The 24,282-nt window shown below is 38.0% G+C and overlaps 4 protein-coding genes across 17 annotated transcripts in view; 2 read left to right on the top strand and 2 right to left on the bottom strand.

Annotated features, from left to right (window-relative positions):
• The window catches only part of Rhea (Talin_middle and talin-RS domain-containing protein rhea), a 77,134-nt gene extending 70,255 nt beyond the window's left edge, over positions 1 to 6,879 (top strand). For 11 of the 12 annotated variants that reach the window (XM_076822972.1, XM_076822963.1, XM_076822970.1 and 8 more), the window contains one exon: positions 1,014 to 6,879. In XM_076822972.1, coding sequence (XP_076679087.1) covers positions 1,014 to 2,621 — 1,608 coding nt within the window. In that variant the 3' untranslated portion in view covers positions 2,622 to 6,879. The remainder of the gene's footprint in view (positions 1 to 1,013) is intronic. The other variant, XR_013086730.1, reaches the window with a different exon arrangement.
• On the bottom strand, positions 6,270 to 14,762 carry Spds (Spermidine Synthase). Of its 3 annotated transcripts, none has more exons than XM_076823052.1 (6): positions 14,711 to 14,762; positions 9,685 to 9,854; positions 9,076 to 9,196; positions 8,576 to 8,822; positions 7,993 to 8,222; positions 6,270 to 7,622 (listed from the first exon to the last, which is right to left on the bottom strand). In XM_076823052.1, exons 1-6 carry the CDS (start codon positions 14,729 to 14,731, stop codon positions 7,470 to 7,472), a joined length of 942 nt encoding a protein of 313 aa, XP_076679167.1. In that variant the 5' UTR covers positions 14,732 to 14,762; the 3' UTR covers positions 6,270 to 7,469. The 3 variants fall into 3 exon arrangements, with proteins under 3 accessions (XP_076679167.1, XP_076679168.1, XP_076679169.1); XM_076823053.1 differs by lacking the exon at positions 14,711 to 14,762 and adding an exon at positions 12,273 to 12,337; XM_076823054.1 differs by lacking the exon at positions 14,711 to 14,762 and adding an exon at positions 11,552 to 11,698.
• On the top strand, positions 14,302 to 17,045 carry Rpt1 (26S proteasome regulatory subunit Rpt1). Its single transcript, XM_076823028.1, has 7 exons — positions 14,302 to 14,495; positions 14,728 to 14,991; positions 15,074 to 15,111; positions 15,233 to 15,715; positions 16,037 to 16,201; positions 16,278 to 16,444; positions 16,534 to 17,045. The coding sequence occupies exons 2-7, from the start codon at positions 14,919 to 14,921 to the stop codon at positions 16,910 to 16,912; spliced, it is 1,305 nt and encodes a 434-aa protein (XP_076679143.1). The 5' UTR covers positions 14,302 to 14,495; positions 14,728 to 14,918; the 3' UTR covers positions 16,913 to 17,045.
• Dib (Cytochrome P450 302a1, mitochondrial) lies at positions 16,925 to 20,965 on the bottom strand. Its single transcript, XM_076823016.1, has 8 exons — positions 20,442 to 20,965; positions 19,942 to 20,182; positions 19,296 to 19,471; positions 18,908 to 19,112; positions 18,681 to 18,831; positions 18,190 to 18,438; positions 17,748 to 17,972; positions 16,925 to 17,245 (listed from the first exon to the last, which is right to left on the bottom strand). The coding sequence occupies exons 1-8, from the start codon at positions 20,809 to 20,811 to the stop codon at positions 17,114 to 17,116; spliced, it is 1,749 nt and encodes a 582-aa protein (XP_076679131.1). The 5' UTR covers positions 20,812 to 20,965; the 3' UTR covers positions 16,925 to 17,113.
• Positions 20,966 to 24,282: the final 3,317 nt, after the last annotated feature.

Below are 24,282 nucleotides of genomic sequence, written 5' to 3'. Positions count from 1 at the left end.
TACTTAAACTATCCTGTTTAAAAGAGTTATTATTGTTACTGCTTTTTTATTATTTTACTGGCATAATGACTATAGTCACCCTTAGTAGCGAAAATGTTAAATATTGATTTGGATTAATTTTGTGATGTATCAAGATTTCTGTTTCGAGTTGTATTCTGGGACGTCTGTAGTTACTGTAACGGTAGGTACCATCAGATTTGAGATAAGTGGAGTTGTAGAATTGTGGGGGACATTTAGGGAGAAGATTTTTTTGAAATTACACTCAACAGACAATAGTATTGTAATTAAATAGCTTGCCTATTTGAAGGATGATTATATGTGGAAGAAGAGAAGAGCTGATTTAAAAACACTCTGGAAGCAATAAAGTTTAGTGATGTGGTTTTATGTCATAATTTTGTAAAACGCCGTTCGCTGGAATGCAATAAAATAGAAAAGGTACTATATTTCGAGGAGCTGGAGAAGTTGGTCTGATTTCCGTAAGATATGTTTGATATTCTTGGTTGTTTGTTACATAATCGACCAGGAATCAAACATATTATTATGGCGGTCAGAGAAATCGACGGAAGTTATGGTAAGATCTATGGGAACAACTTCACTGTAAATGTGATGACTTAATTGTGAAAAATTATTTACTATATTTATCTTCGGGATATTAATCACAACGATGTAATTTCACACTTGCATTCCTGCAAGTGATCACAAGTCGTCAATCACTCAGAAACAGAAATTTCCAAATTGTAACATTGGTAAATGAATCAGAGAACTAAATCCAAATCAGAAAACCAAAGTTCTCTCCTTCATTTTAAATATTTATTCTCCATTTCTCTGATTCATCCCACAATCTTTCAACCAGATTGAGATTCACTGGCCACAAAGACGAAATAGACTTGTGGACGATAGCATGCACAGTACTTTCCACGCTACTAAACTAAAATCAAACCTAAATCGCCTCGGATCACTAATTCTGAAACTACATTTCCATATTGCTGAGTTCCTCAATATTCACATTACAGGAGGCGAGCGAGGACATGAATTTCGACGAGATGATCCTAGAAGCTGCAAAGTCCATCGCAGCCGCGACGTCAGCGCTGATAAAGGCGGCGAGTGCCGCGCAAAGGGAGCTGATAGCAACTGGAAAGGTGTCTCGAACGCCTATCAGCAGCTCAGACGACGGCCAATGGTCCGAAGGGTTAATCTCTGCCGCGAGAATGGTCGCAGCCGCAACTCACAGTCTCGTGGAATCAGCGAATGCTTTGGTACAGGGTGTCAGCTCCGAGGAGAAGCTGATCTCCAGCGCGAAACAGGTTGCTAGCAGCACAGCACAGTTACTAGTAGCCTGCAAAGTGAAGGCAGACCCCGACAGCGAGAGTATGAAACGCCTACAAGCAGCTGGGAACGCGGTGAAACGCGCTACGGACAACCTGGTGCGGGCGGCGCAGCAGGCTATTCAGCAGGAGGAGGATCGATCCTTGGTTCTGAATCGCAGAATGGTGGGTGGGATAGCTCAGGAGATAAACGCCAGGTCAGAGGTTCTGCGAATCGAGCGAGAACTGGAGGAAGCCAGAGGCAGGCTGACTGCGATTCGCCAGGCGAAGTACAAGAACAGGCCTGACCTAGGTGACACTGACACCGAGGGCGACCAAAGCGGCTACGAAAGCTACACGACCAGATACGAGACCAGGGCCTACGAATCCCAGCCCCAGATGAATCAGAGTGTCGACCAGCTGCAGTCCATGATACGCGGCATCAGCCAGATCGCTGCTGATAGACAGACCTTGGTTAGCCCAGAGAAGGTGCACTCGACGCAGAGCACCCTCGAAAGAAAGATGAAGGACAGCCACTATCGAGCCGCCATGGAGAGCCAATATGGGTCCGTGGAGAAGAAGTACAACGAGAATCAGTACGACAGAAGGTACACCAGTGACAGTCCGTACTCTATTGGCATGGAGAGGAAAGTGGACAGCTCACCTGGACAATTCAGCTCGATCGAGAGGAAGATCAATCAGGAAAGCTATGGCACCGTGGAGAGGAAGCACATAGACGGACCCTATCCACCTGTTCACACGATGACTTATTCCCCAGTGTCTTCTACGCGCAAGGTGTTCCAAGAGCAGCAGCAACACGCTTACGAGAAGTACTCCCAGGACCAATATGGTGGCGAGGAACGGTCTTACGAGAAGTCTTATTCCCCCAATCAGGAACCTAAGTATTACAGTGACACCATGGATAGATTCTCTGGGCACAGTCCCATGAGCACATTCAGGTCAGAGAAACAGACAGACGCCCAGCGTTACGGGGGACTTCCTCAGAACCAAAGCTACAGAAACGTGGAAACAAAGGTTATTCCTGGCGGGAGGGTGGAGACGATCACGACCAAGGTGTACTCGTCCACGCCTGGCAAGACCACCAGCTCTAACTTTGAGACCTCAGAAGAGACCAAAGAGTTCGCCACGTCCGGCAACGAGCTGTCCACGTTCAAGGCTATCGACAACGACGCCCTCGAAGAGCGTACAACGAAACAGTCGACGATGCATAAAGTGACTGAGAAGAAGACAGTCACCATGACCACGTCCAGCAGGCAGGAGTCGAACACGAAGACCTTTCGATTCGAAGAAAAGTAACTTTGATGAGTAGGAGCAGAAGCTTGAATGGAGTTCCTTGTGGAACAGCTTGGAGACTGTTTGCATTGAGTTGTACGCACAAATGAACCAACCAGGTTGCTTGTAGATTTTTCTGTAATATTGTGTGCGAGGAAGCGGCGTCCATCCTCCCTGATGGAAATATGCTGTTAAGGGTGTTCCGGAATGACGAGCTGTGGTAACATCGATCGATGGGTTGTTAAGCGTGATCGATCGAGATTGAAATGGTGGGCCAGGAAACGTTTGGAACTTGAGGCTTGGAATCTCACTTGGTGCTTTTTTGTGATGGTAGAGTAGGTGAATATTGGACAATCGAGATACGTATTATTACACATTATGTATAAAAGTATGGGAAGAGTTAGCGAATAGCGAAGAATAGACTACTGATGATAATAGTTGATATTTAGCATTAAAATTACTTACACGTGTGTAGGAAAACATTTTGAAATTTTCTTCCCATCGCCACTACATGTTGGAATAAATATTTCCAAGTTGTCCGAATAACAATTAACAGCCACAGTTAGATATATCCGCCAATGCAAAAAGGATCGAGTGAGAATTGTAAATTTTCAAGTTTCGAAATATTTCTTTGTCGAAACCCGGATAAATCCATGAAAAAGAAATTGGAAAGTTGAAGATATCGGGTGTTGTACTAGTATAATATCCAGACTATTCGTGCAATTTTATCATATATATTAGCATCGAAACAGACAATCTATATTTGAAAGGGGTTTTAGTAAATGTTACCCAAATTTCAAGCACCTAAAGTCTAGAAATCCGTCGAGATCTGTGTGGAATTGCCACTCCCTATTCAATGATAACTCTTCTAGTAACCAACAAATACTGCTCCCATTAACAAAGCCATTAATCCATCACAGTCTGTTACATTTATGGCACTTCCTGTCAGACAATCGGTATTAGGAATTAAGAAATACAGAAGAGTTCGTGATAAGTATCTACATGCCTCTTACTACCTTCATAATCCACTGACCCTCGTATTATGGGTCATGATTATAACTCACATGTTTGTTGGTTACACGAGAAATATCGCCTGTAAACGCCTAAAGAAAACGCGAGTGAAAACTGCTCTAACAAATTACTGACATTATTTAATGGTTAGACTATACACGTGTAATGTTTACGAATTTCTTCTTTGCAGAAGAATTGAAAGAAAGCGTAATAGTCTGGCCACAGAGACGCAAATGTGTCCTCTGGAATGAAAACGCGCGATTAGATCGAACATGTTAATTATAAATGGTCAATTATGAAACGATACTCCTCGAAAAGTACAAGTCTCGATGGCAAATCGACACGATTGTACGCATCGAAGATTCGTCCCCAGCATATTAGAACTTTAGCGCCTTCGTATGATAATCTTCGTGATGAAACGATAGAGAAGTGTCCTTAGATAGAAATAACGTGTGCTTTCGAAGTTAGCCTTTCCAAGAGTAATTACTGGCAGATAATGATGGACAACAACCGTCCCCTTCGGCACGCGAACTCGAAACACTTTTGCAACTGTCCGACGAATATTTATTCAATCCGATAAGCGAGGTCTACACTTCCTTTTGGTAGTCTGATTTTTAAACGAAATTACGGATCAACGTGCATCGATTGTTTTTCGGTGTTTCGATACCGTTTGATATTCCATTTTGTCTTTTGAGAAACTTTTTACACGGATATATTTGAGAGCTTTTATTAACAGCTTCACTGATGATTCAAAGTGAAGAATTAATATAAAAAATTATATTTCTATTGGGAAGTCTCCAGTTTGTGGAATTTCTTCTATAGATACCTGATTTGTATAGGGATTTAGAAAAATGCGATACGAGTCGACAAGAAGTGGTTCTTCTTGAAGAAATAAATCGAAACTGTGGAATAAGAATTTCTGTGAGTCTTCATTATCGAGAAAATTACATTTTAATGTGCAGCATTCCTGTTCTGCGCACTTTTCAGAATCGATTATAATTATCTCGAAAACGAAGGCTCGTACGAAACAATTTTATTCCACGCTTTTGTTTCATTTTATCACGAAGAATAATTTATATTCGGATTATACCATGTGCTTTAAAGGACCCTAAGAAACATGGTTTTGTAACAATTCCACCTCCACGCTGAGGATAGTCAAAGTCCTCCCATGAAAATGGCGATCGATGACCCGTCGAACACCGCAGAGAAGCTACGTCTGATTCAATTTAGTTCTAATTTATCTTACTTTTAAGTTTAAGACCACGGATTAACAAGAGAAGCAACATATCATTTAATTTTATTAACTTTTCAAGACCGCGTGGCCTTGGCCCGCGGTGTCTTCACCCCCTTCCCCATCCCTATAACATTTTCCGTTTCTTTTCGGGATTAATATTAACGCCTAAGCCCGTCTTTATTCTAGAACCTGTCCTTTTGCTTAAACCCGAGTTCTCTTTCCACTTTTTCATGTATATTCTTCGACTTTACTTGCTTCTGTCGCCTTTCTTCATTTACCGTTTAATGGCGGTGGCTCGTCTGCGATAATTTTATCGACGAATCAGTCGTCGACCTTTATGAATCGGGGCTGTCCAACTGAGTGAAAACAAGGGATTCTGTCAGAAGAAGTAATGTTTCAGTGTAATGAATGAACGATTGATAAAACGCTGGTTGGAAATAGTTATGATAGAGAACGAAGTTATAGTAAGCTGGGCAAGAAGGTTTAGAGGTGATTAATGAAAACAGAGGGAGGAACGAAATGGGATGAATATTGTATCTTAAGAAACGTTCGGGAATAGCGAATTTATTTTTGCTACTGCACGAAATTGAGCTTTGTCGCGATTTTTTTCAGAAATCGTTTTAATTACGTGGCAGTAGGGTTTTGTGCAACTGGATTCGAAGGGTAAATGTCTGAGGCCTTTAAAATTATTATAGTAATCGTTGTAGAAATTTTGCCAGAAACTTTCTGAGATTGGAACAATTGAACTGAATGGAAAATAAATATGAAAAGGTTAAAGGATTTGGAACGGGACAATGGGACTCCATTTAGCTCATCAAACAGGCAATAAGATGATCTAAATTTTAAATGATAGAGGTTCACTAATTTCATAAATTAATTATTAATCTGTTCTTTGGATTATTTGTCATTTCTTTCTGAGTCAGATTCAAATCTTCAAAGTTCAACCAGTAAGTTATAGAAATTTTGTTGAAAAAAAAATAAATAAGAAAAAATAAATTTTGTTCGAACGAATGGAGTCCTCGAAACTTGTGAATACAAGTAGGATGGTTATGTGGAGAGTGATTGACAATAGGGGTAGTTTGGAACGTGAGAGCTTGCAGGCCAGTGGTTGGACAGGCCTGCCCTAAGTGATCGATTAGTGCAATTATCGTTAGGAATTGTAAATAGATGTTAGGTATTTCCGCGTAAGATTCGGCGTCTTCGCTCGAGGATTCTAAAAAACGGGAGAAACGAAAAGTGCCTGAGTGTAATATATGAGCTGCCGCTTTTTCACGTGCTCGTAGTGAACGTAGGAGTTTTAAATATTACCAAAAATCGGATGCTTTACTAATGTTCGGATAATACGATGAAATGAAGTAGAAAAGGTGGAAAAAAATAAGAAAAAAAATATCGTCTTTTTTAAAGCGAAAAATGGAGGTCGTCCCGAATAGTGAAGATGCAGATTTTTATTGTCAGGCTCTTCCAAAGGGATGCGTGTATGTATATGTATACATTATTGCATTTAGTATTATACATATATATTTTGAGAACGATCGCCAATCGTGTTTTTATTTTATATACGTATATATACTTATAGGTGTGTGCCATGATATAAAAAACGTTATAAGTATAACGTTAAAATATATATACAAATAACAGAAATAATGATTGTACAAGGCAATTATACGATAGATGATATATTATATATCCATACTCTATATATATCGTTAACCTATTAAAAGTAAACAAAGCAACGAGAAGGTTTTCACAGTTTTAACATTGCAGCATTGTTTTGATCATTCGAATTTATATGCAGGATATTTTTAATCGTTATCTTTTAGTACGATCGATTAAGTCTTAAACATCTATTATTGTGGAATGTTACGAGTTGTAATATTATATTATATTATATTATATTATATTATATTATATTATTGCTTTATTCTTATTATTAATTATTATTATTACGTACAGCGGCGATGTTCGTTGTAACGAATGTTATTTTATCATTATATTACAGCAAGAATCTGCAAATATATTACATTATTAGCCTTATTACGTTCAGGGCAATAAATAATTTCTAACACTTTCTTCACGTGTCTCTAGAAGAATGGGGGAATTGAGATCCGTTGTTTAATCTTTGAATGACGGCGCCTGAATTCCGTGTTTACCAAACCGAATTATAAATTCCTCAATCAGTGTGCATTGCTTGCTAAAAGAAAATTTAACATTTTCAGTAAGTACTGATAATCGTGGCACTTTCGCCATCGTTCGCATTTTAGACTTTCCTTTTACTGTCATTGTAGAATATAGATCAAAAGGGGTGGCTTTGAATGGTCGTTGGATCGTGGTATGACTATAACAGAACGTTGAATCACAATCTGTATGATTGTGTAATGAGACAAGATATACATACATATATGTTTATCATTTGAGATAATTTTAAGATTTTAAGTGAATTTTAAAGCCACGTGCAAAACAACATAAGTCTTTGAGGTGTAAAAGGGTTCAACGACTTTTGTTTGGTTCGAGGTAGTTGAAGAGGATGCGCTAACAATGATTCAGTTGTCATATACTAAAACTCTCAACCAGTGACATTATTCACCTGTTTCTCTTCACAACGAAAAATTCATTGAACAGTAAAACAATTATTTATTCTCCTCTGCCTGCGCTATCGCCTTTCCTATGAACCTTGGCAAAGCGAACGCAGCACGATGCACTTCGTCGTCGTAGTACTTCATCTTCATTTGATCGAGTTCGCTGCTGGTGAATACTTTCTTTGGTTCTTTAAAATTTGTTTCCTAAAGCAACATTGGGATCGTAACGTGGATATATAAAATAATTACAAATTAGTTTAACATAATTTACGTTACAGTAATAATTAAAAAAATGCATCGAATATGAATATAATATTTTTATATTTCAAATTTGCAATCTAAATACTAAAAGTACCATGAATGGAATTCTGGAGAATAATCTAAATCCTCAGATAAATTCATACGTTTCGCTTTTCTTTGGATTTTTCAGTGATGTTAAATTTAAAACGTGTTAGTCAATTGGAATTTGATTTTAGTTACGTTTGAATGTGAAATATGTAATTTAAGAAGACTACGATAAATATGGTATTAAGGGTGATGTGTTCTGTTGATATTGCGGAAAATGTGTACTCACAGGACTTGAGCTGCCGAGAACGAAACCAATCTGTCCTGTCGGATAAGTTGGCACAGAAACGATACCGTAAGCTGCGACAGGAAACACGGCTTTACAATGTTGGAGGGTCTGAGTTACGTGATCGAGATTCTCCCATGCCGTTCCTGCTTGACTGCAAACGATCCCGCCAGGTTTCAATGAAGACTTCATTAAACTGAAGTACGACTCTTGGAACAGGCACTCTGCTGGGCCTAAATTTAAAGATATCCTTTGGTCCATTTCGTTTCGAAAATAGATTCACATTAAATATATGCTTATATTCCAAATTTCGCGAATCTTGTAGATTTCCAGTCTCCAGGTTCCCGTGCAGTGGTTCAAACTGTTTTGCTTTTCAAGTAGGTACCGAATTAAATTTCGCCGAGCAAGTTAGCCCAACATTAGCACAAAAAAATTTCTTGCAAATGAAACATAATAATGACTTACTGAAGCTAATTATAATTTAAGTAAAAGTTATTTCAATCCTATAATTCATAATCAATACATGAATCTGATTTTAGTTATTTTGTCACACGTTCAGTGGTACATTTTGAATATTTTTGCTCACCGACAGGGTCACTGCTGTCTGTAATTATAACGTCGAATTCACTCTTGTGCTGCTTAAGAAATTCGAAGCCATCGCCTATGTTAAGGGTGACTTTGGGGTGGTCGAGTCCTGCACTCATCAGGGGCAAATACTTCCTCGACACTTCCAATACTTTTGCGTCAATTTCGACTTGCATGATCCTTTCTACCTGCGGATGTTTCGCGACCTCGCGCGCAACCCCTCCATCTCCACCCCCCACTATTAATACCTGTCACGTAATAATAATAATAATAATAATGATAAATAAGTGAATTTGCGAACCTAAATAGGCATTTAAATTTGAATTTATGAACGTTATTAGTATTTAAAACTTCAAAAGCTTTTAAAATTAATTTTTTTTTTATGAAAAAGAAAAATCACGAGAATATAAGATATGAGTACCAGTACAAAAACATTAAACTATTTAAATATGTAGAAACCACGTTTAAATTCTTCGTACAACGATCGATGCAAAATCTTACAGTTTTGGGGTTTGGATGACTGCATAACGGCAGAAAAGCTATCGCCTCTTGGTACGAAAATTCGTCCTTCTCTGTACATTGAATAATGCCATCTAAAATCAAGGCCCTTCCGTGTGATTTCCTGTGCGCATATAATCAAAACAATTTCCTTTTAATCGCGGATGATATACAAACAGTTATATTCTGCCATTTTAGCTTCAGTTTTCTCGTTAATCGAAGCATCCAATTTTCTGGCAAACAGGCGTGATCTCTCGTTTCAAACAGGAGCTTAAAAAACTATTGTGTTACGTGCAAAAAGATAAGAATATTATTTTAAAGCTATGCATACGATATATAAAATTAGAAAATACTTGAAATATGTTTCCTCACATCCGCCACCATTCACTAATCATTTCACACGCCACTGTATATTCCTACAAGCTTAAAACATTTTCTGCAATCCTGTGCACCTTATTTTTTTAACAACAAATTCGAATTTAACGCCGAATTCCGACAAAGCTCGCATCTACTTCAGATTTCGAAGCCAATAAATTCCGTTCCCTAAACGTCACTCGCCAGTCGAAGCTCATCCGTCGCATTTAAAAGGGCAGAGTATAGGTCGGTATTTACGTTTCGAGCACCATCACATCTTGATACTGCGACCGTTCACGATGAAGTATCTTGACAACCTCCAGAGACAACGAGACACCTGGCCACAGATCATTGATTTCGCTGAACCAGCCAGGTTTCGTCGCATCCATGCTCTCTCCACCAGTTGTGCCTCCTCCTTGGATATTCAACTGCAAAGCAGAGACCGTTGGTGGGATTAATCGTGGATGAGACGGAAATAAAACTGGCGACTTTTTATGCGGCCAAACATGTTTCCCTGCGGCTCGTCTTTCACCTCCGCTCCGTTCTGGAACTTAACGAACGGCGAAGAACTCGTTTGTCACCTGTGTATTCGTGACCGTAGCATTCGTCAGATATAGGTTGGATATACTTGTACGGAGTTCGACCCCTTTGAAAAAATACACTACAAGGAAATCGATTTTCTGTGAAATCGATGGGGTTGGATTTAAAGCAACCAACGTTGATTTTTTGCAATTGGTAGATAGAAATGAAAAGATTACGTGGAAAATACTACCTAAAAAGAGGGTAGTATGATTATAATTGAAGAGTCCTTGCAGAAAACACTGTTAGTGCCAAAATTATAAGAAAAATATTTAATGTAATACTATAGTAAAAAATTTTATTTAAATGGTATAGAATTTGATTTTTTGGCACTCACAGTGTTTTCTACTTGTTATTTGAAAGTGTTTTAATTGAATTTGTAAGCTTTTAATATAGTAAAACCAAGGTTCTACTATCACTGTCACCATTTTTACAGAAAATTGTGGAATTGTAGGACCGAGTTGAGGTTGAACTAAGGTGTCACTGTATTTGAAACTTATAAATTCAATTTTTCTGATATTATTTATAAGTTGGGAACGAAATTTGATTAAGAATTATTTTAAACTTTATTACAAAAACTACGTCTGAAAAAAGTTTTCACTCTACTGTCTGATAGAGGATCGCGCATTATGTTGCTACATAAATAGTCAACGAAGAGTGTCAATAGCAGAATTGATGTAATTAAACATGTGACTCCAAACTCTTGGCGATATCAAGCACGTGTTTACTTATTGTCGCGTCCTTCACTCGTGTTAATTATAGAGTCGATCGTAATGAGAAGAATAAATTCCATCGATCCTCGAAAAAGCAGTTAGTGAATCTCGTTAATGTAAAAAACAAAATGCCGATACAATTTGAATATCGAAATTCCAATGAAAATCTCTACACCCATCGCTACTAAGAAGCTGAAAACTTTTCTGTACAGAAAATCTTAGAAGCAAATAAAAGACGAGTTGTATCAAAGAACTTCTCAAGTTTCTTCGAGCACCAGTAAATTCATAATTATCCAAGTGGTTGGAGGTGTACACTCGATTGTCTCGTGGAACATAAAACTAACATCACACAATGGAGTTGACACACCTCCTTCAACTGCACTGCATGGATCTAAGATCTGCTGCGCTCTTTTTAAACCAAAAACATAGAAGCACGTGCTGTGTTATTTAATTTCGAATCTAGCTCCCATCTGCAATACCTATCTTCCTTCTCAGGACTAGATCAAACAACACCGCTAAGATCTATTTAGTAAGATTCATGTTGCCCATCACTGCATGATACCAAACCACCGTAAATCTTTGCTTCAACAATATTTCACTTGGCCAATATTCAACGCCCACTTCCTTTAAACAAAAGGAATGCTACGAACTCGAATCATGACGAACAGTTTAGCGCACTTCAAGAACAAAAATTTTGATTCACGGGTGAGAAACACCCCACACTCCAAGAAGATTTTCTTGTTGATGGGAATCGAATAGATTGAGTGTCACGAAGGATTGCACCCGCTCGTCTGTTTTCCCAAAAACGTTAAAATTAGAGGGAAACCGCGTACCGTGAACTGGGCAGTCAGCCAACGGCAGGCCTTCTAAACGGAAGCACGAGCAAGACTGACGAAAGTTCACTCGCCAAACGAACGGTGGCACTTATCAGTCCCTGCTCGTGTGCTCCCTGATAGTGATGGTTCAACTACGAGTGAGATAACGCGTACGCCTGTTTACCGCGCAAACGAAATCGGTATTGTGCCAGGAAAGAAGATTTAGAGAAAAAAGAAAAGGTTCTAAAATGGAGTCCTGTATTTCTGTGATTGGGGATGGAAAATGACAGCGTAAACACAGAAATCTTGAGCCCGAAGAGAATTCTAATCTCCGTGACGCCCGGTTAGGACTGCGGCGAATCGTGACCGTTTAGAGCGATTCGCAGGATTACACAAAATTACACCCTCACTACCCCTATTATAAGAATTCGTAAGATTTTATATTCCAACCCCTTCCCCCCGTCCTTACGTGATAGGTTTTATATAGCATTTTTTCGGTTATTAAATTTCTTTTGAAGGTATATAATTCATTTAACTCGGTTTCGGGAAATATAACTAATATCACTTAAAAAATTCGCGACCCCTTCCCTGCCTCAAAAGCCTTGCGTAATTTAAGAACGACCCCATACCTACCTTCGAAGAAGAATAGGGAATGGGAATAGAAGGATAGCAATTGTTTGCCAGTGAATTGTTTACCAGTCTACGTGTATATATATTCTAAAATAAAAATAGGGTATACCCTTGAAGGCGGCCTTACTTCTAGGTGACAAGGTGGTAGGTTTCCCGTGCCTGAGCCGATCGTGCGATCCGAAAACAGAGCGGGGGCACACCCGGCGCGTTACCATTTACGAACAATCCGAAGGATGTTATTCGGAGATACACTTCGCGATGGTGCGCCGAGTGCGTAGTCGCGAAGGTGAACCTTAACCGCGAGGGTGCGAGAACGGTATGGAAGAATTGTCCACGGGTTTTTATTAAAAAGAGAGGGAGGCGTGCAATCGTCCGAGGCAGTCGGTGACCGTTTAGGAATCCGCCGAATCGTCCATGTGCTGGGAGCAGTTGGAGCGTTGCCCCTAGCGAGAGCGATTCACGGATTCCCCGCCTTGTTGCGAAGGCGACTTCGCGTTGTCGAGCGAAAACATCTTAATTTCTGTACAAAAATTATTCGAGTAAGTTAAAAAATTGAAAAAAGAGTTATGTTCTCTCGGAACAATATTTTCCTGCGCCGGTTTGTACAGGAAAATTTGAAGAGTGGCGTTGAAGTGCTAAGAAATCAGTGACTCATAATCACTCAGCCCACTTTGTCTTCTTTCGTCTTGTTAAGATATGCAGCTGATTTCCGAACCGGGGGGACTGTAATGCTTTCGGAAACGACGGATAGGTCGAAAGATAATTCTGTCGTTTAGTCCCCTTTAATCTTGCCCCAATGTAGCAACGGGCAGTTGCACAAATATTTTCTCAAACACATGGATATGTAGCTAATGCTGTTAATGCAACGAAAAGTTAATAGCGAGCGATAAGCCGAACACGTACAAGATTACAGAGGCCTGACCTTGACACGCTCTGTCTGGGTCGAAATATTTAAGGTCGGGGGCAGATATATTGGCCGGTCAGTGCGAGTGAAGGGGTAGCGTGCCCGTCGTGGTGGACCTTTTCTTAACGGCTCGCTCTCTCTCGCGCGCTACGCCATGAATACACGCAAGGCTCACTGGAGGGGGCCGATTTCCCCTCGATCGCTGTTCGCGATACAACTTCAGACCGGCCAATATGTATATCTTACCTCCGCCATAGTTACAGATCTGATTCAGCATTTAAAATTAATAAGCTACCATGATGACACAGGGCGCAGAATGATGTACGAAGGTGCAGGGCAGTATAAGTACATACTGTGAATTTTACAACTACTATAGCGTGTATTGTTATATGACGGGATATGCGTTTGTTGCAGGAAATTCTTGCTTCAGGAGGAAGGAGAAATATTTAGAACGGAGATTTAATTCGGATATTTAAATCGGATGATTATCTTGGTGATTCTGTTGTTTCAATTATTAAGACTTTATAGTTAAAGCATAAAAAGTGTAATAGTAAAAGTCAGACAATAATGGAATAAGAAAAGAGATTTTCAATTTTACTGTTGCTTAATTTAAAATTTTATTTTACGTAAGTAGAAGGAGAAAGAGTAATATTATTATAATGTTACTTATTGTTAGTATTCTTATGGAAGAAGGAAACAATTTCTAGAAATTGTAACATCAATTCTTATTACAATAGTCTCGACATATTCCACGATTTTCAAGTGTTAGAGATAAAAGTATTTTGTCTGGAGAAATAAGTTATTTTACATAACCCCTCTAACCCACCTTTATCCGTTGCTCCAGCGTCCAGAAAAGAATCTTAATCTCAGAAACCACAAGTCTCGACGATACTGAGTTTAAAAATAATTCTAAAATATTATCTATGTTTGTTTTATTCTCTCGCTGCTGTCGCACTTTCTCTTCATGGCCTTTCAGATATTACACAATGAAGCGTAACAATTTAGAGAGAAAATAATAAATATAAAAAAGATTCGAAAGAATTAACTTGTAGACTAATATTTCCCTCGAAGTCAAGAGAAAATAGTAACGCGAGTGGGACGCGAAAAATTCAAATTTGAACTAACAATAAGTACCGCAACGCGCATCGAAGATGCGCAACGTGATTGCGCAGTGCAGTAGCACTGTCGAGATGACAATTGACAAGTTTATCCTATAACCTCGTCAGTGGCAGTAGCGACAACGCTCTGCGAACGTGTATGCACATCATAGTTCATCGATATGTCGTCTTTTTAAACGGCGACTGTAAGTGGCCGTACTGATCTACCACAACACGTGCCACTGACCGCCGAATTGCCGTGTTTCAGGCGTTCCTGACCCGAACTTTTTAAACATTAATAACTGAAAACCGAAGCCTCTACCGAAATTTCGTGACTCTTGATTTTCGTCTTATTTTATAGTATAGAATCACTCTGTAATGCCGAACACCTTTTACGTAATTAACTTTTATTACATAGACCAACCTGTATAATTATATGAAAAATGGCAATATTCAGTAAATAAATCGATGTTTTCATTGTTAGAATTAAATGTAGATAAAATTTAAATAAAATTAAATATAAAAAGTTAGAAATAAAAATGTAACCTTATTTATCCACGTAGTCATAGGGAGCCATTGCACAGTATGGATACCAGAGTTCACAATCCCAGCACAGATGTCACTGAAAGGAAATATCGATTTTGCGAGTAATGTAACGAGCATCTAACCTCAATTCCCATCTCTGTCGTCTTCATATTCGTCGATTGGAAGAAACAATTTGTTAAACAGTTCGTGGAATTTAACGGATAAAAAAATGCCGGACCATTTGGGAGACGACATGCGGAAAGTGAAAAATGTTGAAGAGAAAGAAGAGAAGGAAATAAAATGTGAGTTGCATTATAGATGAATCATTTGTTCTTTTGTGAGAGCAAGTTTCTCTAGTTTATTACATTTTTATCGCAATTTTAGCTCTGGATGAAGGGGACATCGCACTGCTGAAAACTTACGTGAGTTGAATTTTATTATTCGAAATTTTTCATATAAAAAGAATATTAATATCTCTTATTGATAAGCATGTTTTGTTAATAATTCATCTGCACGAATTGTTCTGCATCTCTGTTTACACAGGGCCAGGGACAATATACAAAAAGCATTAAAGTTGTCGAAGAAGACATACAAACAATAATCAAGCGTGTCAATGAATTGACAGGAATCAAGGAATCTGACACCGGCTTAGCTCCACCTGCACTGTGGGATCTAGCCGCAGATAAACAAACTTTACAGAACGAGCAACCACTGCAAGTTGCACGTTGCACTAAAATAATTAATGCAGACTCTGATGACCCGAAATACATTATAAATGTGAAACAGTTTGCAAAGTTCGTAGTCGATTTAGCAGATTCAGTGGCTCCTACTGATATCGAAGAAGGAATGCGAGTGGGCGTAGATCGTAATAAATATCAAATTCATATTCCATTGCCACCCAAAATTGATCCGACTGTAACAATGATGCAAGTCGAAGAGAAGCCCGATGTCACGTATAGCGATGTTGGTGGTTGCAAAGAGCAAATTGAGAAACTAAGAGAAGTCGTTGAAACTCCTTTGTTACACGTTCGTATCTCATAATTGTTGTATTTTTTATGGAGGTGCACAAGAACCCAAAAAAGAAGTTTTCTCGTGATCAGGACGGGTTCCTAAGGATTTCGGGATTCCCAAATGTGTCGGATTTCGTATTATCAGGACTATTCTTTGAAAAATCAACTTTGTCTCTGCACTTTTTCTTGCAAAACGGCAATCAGGTACTTGGAATTTTCGAGAACCCCGAAATTTTCAGGAACCCGACCCGTCCTGACTATCGGGTTCTCGCGCACCTAATTTTTGATCCGACGTTTTTGTTAATACGGAAAGAAAACTCTAATTTATTACTTGCAGCCAGAAAAATTTGTCAACTTGGGAATTGAGCCTCCTAAAGGAGTATTGTTGTTTGGCCCACCAGGCACGGGCAAAACTTTGTGCGCAAGAGCTGTAGCTAACAGAACGGACGCTTGTTTTATTCGTGTCATTGGTTCTGAATTGGTTCAAAAATATGTTGGCGAGGTTCGTAAAAATCGGTAATGAAAGGAGTAGTTTAAATTTACAGAATGTAAATGTATTATATTAATGCTAATTATAGGGAGCTCGTATGGTAAGGGAGCTGTTTGAAATGGCGCGAAGTAAAAAAGCGTGCTTAATTTTCTTCGATGAAATTGATGCTATTGGTGGAGCTCGATTTGATGATGGAGCTGGCGGCGACAACGAAGTTCAACGTACTATGCTGGAATTGATCAACCAATTAGATGGGTGAGATATGTTTTCGTTACTTTGTTTCCTCACGTTTTCAACGATTTGAAAATAATAGAATTTATATGATTCCTCCTCATATGTTATAGGTTCGATCCAAGAGGTAATATCAAAGTATTAATGGCAACCAACAGACCGGACACGTTAGATCCGGCACTGATGCGACCGGGACGTTTGGACAGAAAAGTAGAATTCGGATTACCAGACTTAGAAGGGCGGACGCATATTTTTAAAATTCACGCGCGTTCAATGAGCGTTGAAAGGGACATCAGATTCGAACTTCTTGCACGATTATGTCCGAATAGTACAGGCGCCGAAATTCGCTCTGTTTGCACTGAAGCTGGCATGTTCGCTATTCGCGCACGCCGCAAAGTAGCTACAGAAAAAGATTTTCTAGAAGCCGTAAACAAAGTCATTAAATCCTACGCTAAGTTCTCCGCAACACCCAAATATATGACTTATAATTAAAAATATTACAGATTCTGTTTAATTCTCCCCAAAATAAATATTTATATAAATACAGTGGTAGTAATGGTTATCAGATGATCAAATTGACTGTTAATTATATTTACACAATAAATTGGAAGGAGCCTTTTCTTAATACAGTATTTTCTTTTCTTTATAAGTGTTACCCGAAGCATCTTGTAATCTGTATGCCTCACCAGTAGTTCAAAAAGAAACACGATCGTCTTTTAAGATATTGGAGAATTTGAATTTCATTGGCGCGTCGGGTTTGTTAATCAGCAAAGATATCATTCCAAGTTGGTCACCATGCCAAGAGAACTTCAGCTTCCGACACATCTACGTCAAATAAAAAAAAAATATAGGTACACGAATTGTATCAGCTCGTACGTATCGATCAAATTAATCTCTAAGATCCATTTCATTAGAGTTAAGTAATATTCATAAAAATGCGGGTGGGTTCGAACCCAATTTTTAAATTCTCGAAATTCCAATACGAAATTTGATACATATGTATAATGTTTCGAAACTCTCAAAACTGGCGAAGTGCTGATTCTGTTTTGTAAGTGGAATATCTTGCTTTAAGAACTGAAGTTAACAAAATTTTTGAATCGCGAAAAAAGTGCAATGTTTCGAATTCTCAAAACTCGAAACTTTTTAGGGTTTCGAGGTTTCGACGCTTCGAGAAATCCATCCCTAATATAAACAAATAATTCGTTTTATATGTTTGCGAAGGATTTACTTTATTGGTACTTGCAAAATACCTGACATTTTCATAAATCCCTTAGCCCTTAATATATGCTTATATTTCAACGTTTTAAAAAAAATTGAGATCACTTACCCGTAACAACAATACCTGCATATTTTGTTCCGCAAAACGTCTCGCTATGCAAGATCGGGGTCCGTGCCCAAAAGGTAATAACACGTATGGGTGTACGGATTTTCCACTGCTTACTTTGTTATTTTCTATGTTCTCACGAAGCCATCTTTCTGGTTTAAATAAATCTGGGTCACTAAAATATTCAGGGAGCCGACAGATAATTTGATTCTGCGTGACGACCACGGTCTAAAAGAAAACGGGCGATAGAGTTCATTACACTTTTGTTATTTAAAATTCGAATATACTCCGATCAGCGAAACTGATATATTTAATTTTCTCAAAAATTGAAATATGGCAATAAAATTGAATATTTACCAAAATAATCTAACAAAGCATTAAATATCGGGTAAATAATATTCTATTGAATAAATTCTGTAGGATTTATTGTATTCAGTGGACTTACGCCCTTAGGTACTTGATAACCACTAATAATGACATCAGTTTGCAAAATGCGGCCTATCCCAACAGAAATAGGATTTAGTCGCAAACTTTCCTTTATAACAGCTTTAGTGTATGACGCATTTCGTAAAATCTCTGCTGTTATTGGCTGATTATGATGAGGTAGTAACTGCATCGCTTCAGATCTCAATTTCTCTTGAGTATCCTGATTTTTTGCAAGATGATATAAGGTGAATGCAGTACTGTAAGTAGTCTGAAAGGTATTGGTAATTCGTTACGTGTTATTGATGAAATATGGCCGCTCTCTTCATTTTTTATTATTTAAAATTAAATGAAATTAATGAGATTATTAGTAGAGGAGACTTTAACTTATCAAATATCTGGTTAGTAGGAAATTAGAGTATTTACAACTCTGCAAATATAAATCGATTTTAAATCTTTTCTAAAAATGTTAAACATATAATTAAAAATATTATATAACTTCGTGATATTTACGGTATCTATACCAGCAAGCAACATGTCGCAAGCCATGCCCACGACGTCCTTAATATCCAAAGCAGGATTTTCTAAATAAGCATTTAGGAATGACTTATTTCGTTGCTCTTGTAAGTCCCCATTTTTTTGGAATACCAGTTCTAATGCAATCCTAATACATGAACGATATATTAAACGAGATATACAGCTTTAATGTATACCCTTAAACAATTGAATGCTTGACTTACGTTTCCATGTATGCTTGAGCTTTACGCAATTTCCGATATAAAGGAGTTTCGAAAAAACGCCACAGTTGTAGACCATTATCCAATTTTAAAATCGCACTATTTGTTGCGAAAGCGGCTTCGATCAATTTCGAACTTTTCGAATCCTCGGATCTTTCTTCTTTTGAGAAACTGTTCAACCTTCTGTCAAAGACAACTAGGCATGTCACTAAAATATAAAATTTGGAACAAAGGTTGAGGAAACAGGTGATTATGATATACTTGGATTAGTCGTATTGATAACGCTATATCTGTGATTAAGAATGAACAATATTTTCAAATCAACTAATGTTAGTATGTACTTTGAATTACGAAAAATCTTCGAATTTATATGGCAGATATTTATTATTACATTCAAGGAATAAACGTGATAAAATTTGTAAGAAATCTTCATATTTTTCTTTGTCACATAATTCAACAAATTCCTGCACAACACAATCTGTTTCTTCTAGATAATTGATCACATCTTGAGGCTTGCTAGTAAGCTTTTGAAATTCTTTACGTAATCTCCACCACTCTGGCCCATTTCTAAAATCGATAAAAAGATATTAAAACACAACAGCTTTATGCAATGTCATATAAAAATATGATTTTTCATATGGTAACTTTGTATCATCTTTCATTTGTTTGAAAATGGAACTCTTCGTTTAGTTAGTCTATGCTTCTGAGATACTACATTTTTAAAGTAAAATTAATAGAAAAATAATATCTCCATTAAACAGAAAGCAAGATATACCGAAAAAGTAGGAATAATTTTCTAAAAACAATGTTATTTCGAAATTACTATTTAAGATATTTATAAATTGCACATAACCCTACCAATTTTGCATAAAATAAGATACTCGTGCGTATTTTAATTTTCCAAATTTATATTAAATACTCTGAAGATCTGACGGGACACCATAATAAAATTTATTGCAACTAAAAAAAATAATTTCCATACAAATTACGATTTTGAAATTTCAATAAAAACATGGAGAATATAACATGTATATTACGTGGGTAAGAGGCCTCCAGTGCTGTACACGTCTGTTCGATCTTTCCGATATTTCAAAAGAGCTAAATGACTCCTTCTCTCTGGATGTAACCCAGATTCCGCTTTGAAAATGTCGGCTATATCATTCGGTCGATAGATCCACACAATATTAACATTGGGTACTATTTCTTCGCGCACTAATGGCCCAAACCGCTTCAGTCTTTTTATTCCACTTTCATACAGGTTTGTAAAACTATACTCACCTATATTCCAATTTAGGTAAAATGAAAATACAAATATAACCGATTTCTACTGACACTCATAAACTGATATTACGGTCGAGAATGACGATTATGAAAAAAATACAGATATTCCAGCAATACTTAAGACATAACATATTATCCATTCGTATGATTATATTCGAAAGATTGTTAACAGATTAAGTGATATTATTCACGCACATCTTAATCAGCATTAAAAACCGTTGATGCACATATTTCACGTGTAAATTGGCTTTCTTACCGATCAGTGGTAGATATTTGTAAAGTGTTCCTATGATGGGCAAAGATTTTGGTCCAGGTATATTTCTGAACGGTTTCGGTTCAAATGTATTCGTAGCTATCTTGTGTTTCACGATGTTCTCACAATAAAATTGGACGCACACGTATTTTTTAGACACAGACTGACTCCATTTTCTAAGCTGCGCGTACATTGCACTTACACAACTGTATTCACACAATAATGTACGAGTAAAATTTAGATATTCGAGTAGAAAGTTTCTATCCAGGACCCAGGAGCAGAGCATCCACGCCGCATCGATTTCGAAGACTACATATCTCGATCTTTTAAGAGCCGTGTGATCCCATGAATGCTCTTCTTTCCTCTTACACATGTCGTCCTCTCTTTCTTACTTTGCATCCTACCTTCCCTGGCCAGGTCAGACGTAGAATTTCAATGTGCCGCATACCCTTGCATGAATTTGATACGTAAGCGATAAAACGTTTCGTTGATGCGTTCTACTGCTGGATGAAATTCTCAAATACAATCTGGAGCAAGAAACTACATTTGCTCGTCGCATCAGTTGAACGTTATTAGAAAACAAAATAGGAAGCTTCAGTTAAAAAGACTCATTGACAAAAATTTCTTCCTCGATTCAATGATCAATCATTCTTATTCATTGTCAGAAACGAGAATTTTTTTTATTATAGAATATATCACAACTTGTTAATACAAGTATCAAGTTATTAATAACATCCAGTGTTTATGCCAGGAGAACTCCCCAAAGTGTAATATTCAAGAACCCCCCAAATGTATTGTTGGCTAGTTTATAGTGTTTGTCAATTTACAGATTTAAGAATTTGCACCATAGCTGTTGTTGTTGCTACCCCAACGTTCAATGTAAATGTTTATCGTAAAATCTCGACGGTGGTAAGTACCCTTACGCACCAATTAAACGTAGAAATTAAAAGTGAGGATTGCAGGATAAAAGGTTTATACGTTCAGAAGTAAGTTAGTACCTCGGTTTGCGTAACTCAAATTCCCATAAGATGTGAGGTCTATCCTATTCTTGGACTTTGGATTAACATAGATTTAAATTTTTAAGGAGAGATGTCCTTGAACGTCTGCTGAAAATGTAGAATTTTCTTTTGCCGACTGTAGCTCTCAGTTATCGTTCAAGAATAACCACATACTACTTTCTTGTCGCATCCAACATTATCTATTCGGAATAGAAAACCAGCACCACGTCACTAGCTGTTAGAATTCATATTAAATATGGTGAAAATGCTACGCAAAACCACAGCCGAGGTATAGGATAGACCTATCAACCAATGAATTTTTCTGTCACCGGATTGGGGGTTCCTAGAATACCCTTGCCATTTTAGTGTCGCATCCCGCGAAACCCGCGATTTACAAATGATTCTGTTAGAGTAACAATTTAAAGATCGTTTTATAAACGTATTACGTGCAACGACCGAGAAAGAAGTATCACAACAAAATAAGAACACATACGCCATTTAACCTTGTCCTATTCCGGTTTATTTAACGCAAAACAAACTTATTTACCATAAAAATTTATATAAACAACAAAATTATTTGTGGAAGACATGCTTTCATGATGCAACGTGGAATACCTTGCTGAGGAATTGTAACTTGGTATATTTCAATGAGGTGCTGAAGCAGAGAGGACTTTAAAAATTATCAAAAACACATCAGTTCCAGTATCTCGTTGAAATATTCTAACTTGCACTTATCCTTCTATCTTAACACTATACCGGTGTTCTGGGGTCGGGTAGGAACACTCGAACAACATTTCAAGTTACATATTTTATTCTTAAATTCTACCATAGTATTGCAAGTTAAAGAAATTCTTATATCCGACTAAAATATTTGACAATCACAGCTATCGGCTCGGTTCTCACCGATTACCAGGTCTCACCGCGAGGAGGTTGCTGCGTTTCGGGACCCGTAGAGAGATAGATGGAATCAAAGTTCCACCGATCCCTTCGGTCTAGGTATAGAATCTAGGGAACTGCCAAGCAATCACTCGATTAAAAAAAATTCAGGAAAGAAGGAAAGACAAAGGGTAAGCATGAAACGAGTACTGTAGAGATACACGAAGGACAGCAGAAAATGTAGATCCATCGTCGAGATGCATGACAGAGTGACAAAAGTCATTCAAAACCATCGAAGAAATCCATGAAATGAAATAAATCATTTAAACCCACCGAAGAAATGCATCAAATAAAATAAATCATGTAAACAGATCATGTAAACCCATTGAAGAAATGCACGAAATAGAATGACTTGCAAAATTGCTCGAAGGAATGCATGAAATCGGACAGATGATGAAAAACAATCGAAGCAATCAGTTTAAAAGGGAGGGAAATCAGTTTTGACCTTGGCAGAATAATAACAGTTTAAATGGCATAACGAACCCCAAAGTTGCATCGTCACCAACCGAATAAGCTAACCCCGGGCCAGGGGGCGACGGGCCGAAGAAAGAACCAGGGTTGAAACCTTGACCAGATCCCCAGCAAGTCCAGGTAGCTCGGCAGCTCCAGGGTCCCCGGAGGTCCTCCAGGCCCGGAGGACCGACGATGACTGAGTGCATGGAGCTCCGTGAGCTCCTCACCTAGACATCGAGAAACGATGTCCCCCGATCAAAACAAGGTCGACGGTTAATCACAATTGCAAAATCCAACAAATTCTTCGGCAAAAATGCATTTTCCGCTAAAATATCGATTCCAGTGGCTATTGCTATGACAAATAATGTTAACAACATTTACACTAACCGCGCAGTATAATAATTAATCATAGTTAATTATTATTAACTATGATCGATAGAACTTGAGATATCAAGCAATTAGTAATATTTGGACTTGGATTTGCAAATGATTTTCTACGCCGAATGAATTCTCTTTTATTCTCAATGTTTAATCGTTAGATACTATCACCTTATGGGTGTTCGCGTTCACATCACTAACACGTAGAGCCACGGTACTCTATGGAACACTTTTTGGCAGGCACAGGCACTGACTCTACACTCGCATTGCACACGATTACAAAAGTTCTTCTTGTTTTTAAACGTTCTTCAATTTCTGAAAAAGTCTTCTAGGTAACGAGTATATCTCAATGGAAATTGATGCGCGAATTGAGAAATCACGAGATAATATGCACACACAGTCACTGATCCGATCACTATCGCGGTTAAAGTAGAATTGACTGGTTATCCTATAGGTATGTCGATGTTACGATATAGGTAGAGATTTTAGAAATTTCTGCAGGCCGGAAATAATTTTATATTGCAATGTCCATCGCAAAATATGTAGTTTTCGTAATTGCAGTCATGCACCCTGCACTTTCTACACATCTTTCAATCGCGATCAGCTCTGATTAGATTCTGGGAAAGCATTTTCTCGATAAGTTTTCTTAATAATGGTTATATTACCGAAAATATACCAACAGAATTATGGTAATTAAAGAAACGTATCAGTGTGCAGCGTAATGTATGTACGGATGTTAGAGACAGAAGAATGATATTTTCGAATCGGGAAAGAAGGATTTCCGAAAGAGAGTATCGGATGTCGAGAAGGGATGGAGAAGGCACAAAATTGTGAATCGTGTTTTGCGACTGCGTCGCGGGGGATCGTGGATCCTCCGCGGATCCAAGTTTCGCTCCAGTTTACGGCGCGCTCTCGACTTCGCCGAATTGATGTCTCACGGCAACATCCACACGGTGTATTTCATCTTCATGACAACGAACGTCTGCGATCCGCGAAGTGGGTGGCTGTCAGCCGATCGTTTGCTAAAGTAACAAATTGCGCGAGTCGTTAGGATAATAATTAGAAATCACAACGAGAGT

The sequence above is a fragment of the Andrena cerasifolii genome, chromosome 11 (assembly GCF_050908995.1).
Source record: "Andrena cerasifolii isolate SP2316 chromosome 11, iyAndCera1_principal, whole genome shotgun sequence".
In the NCBI taxonomy this organism is placed as follows: Eukaryota; Metazoa; Arthropoda; class Insecta; order Hymenoptera; family Andrenidae; genus Andrena; species Andrena cerasifolii.
Note: the sequence above shows the minus strand (reverse complement) of the source record. Positions and strands in the feature narration are given on the sequence as shown.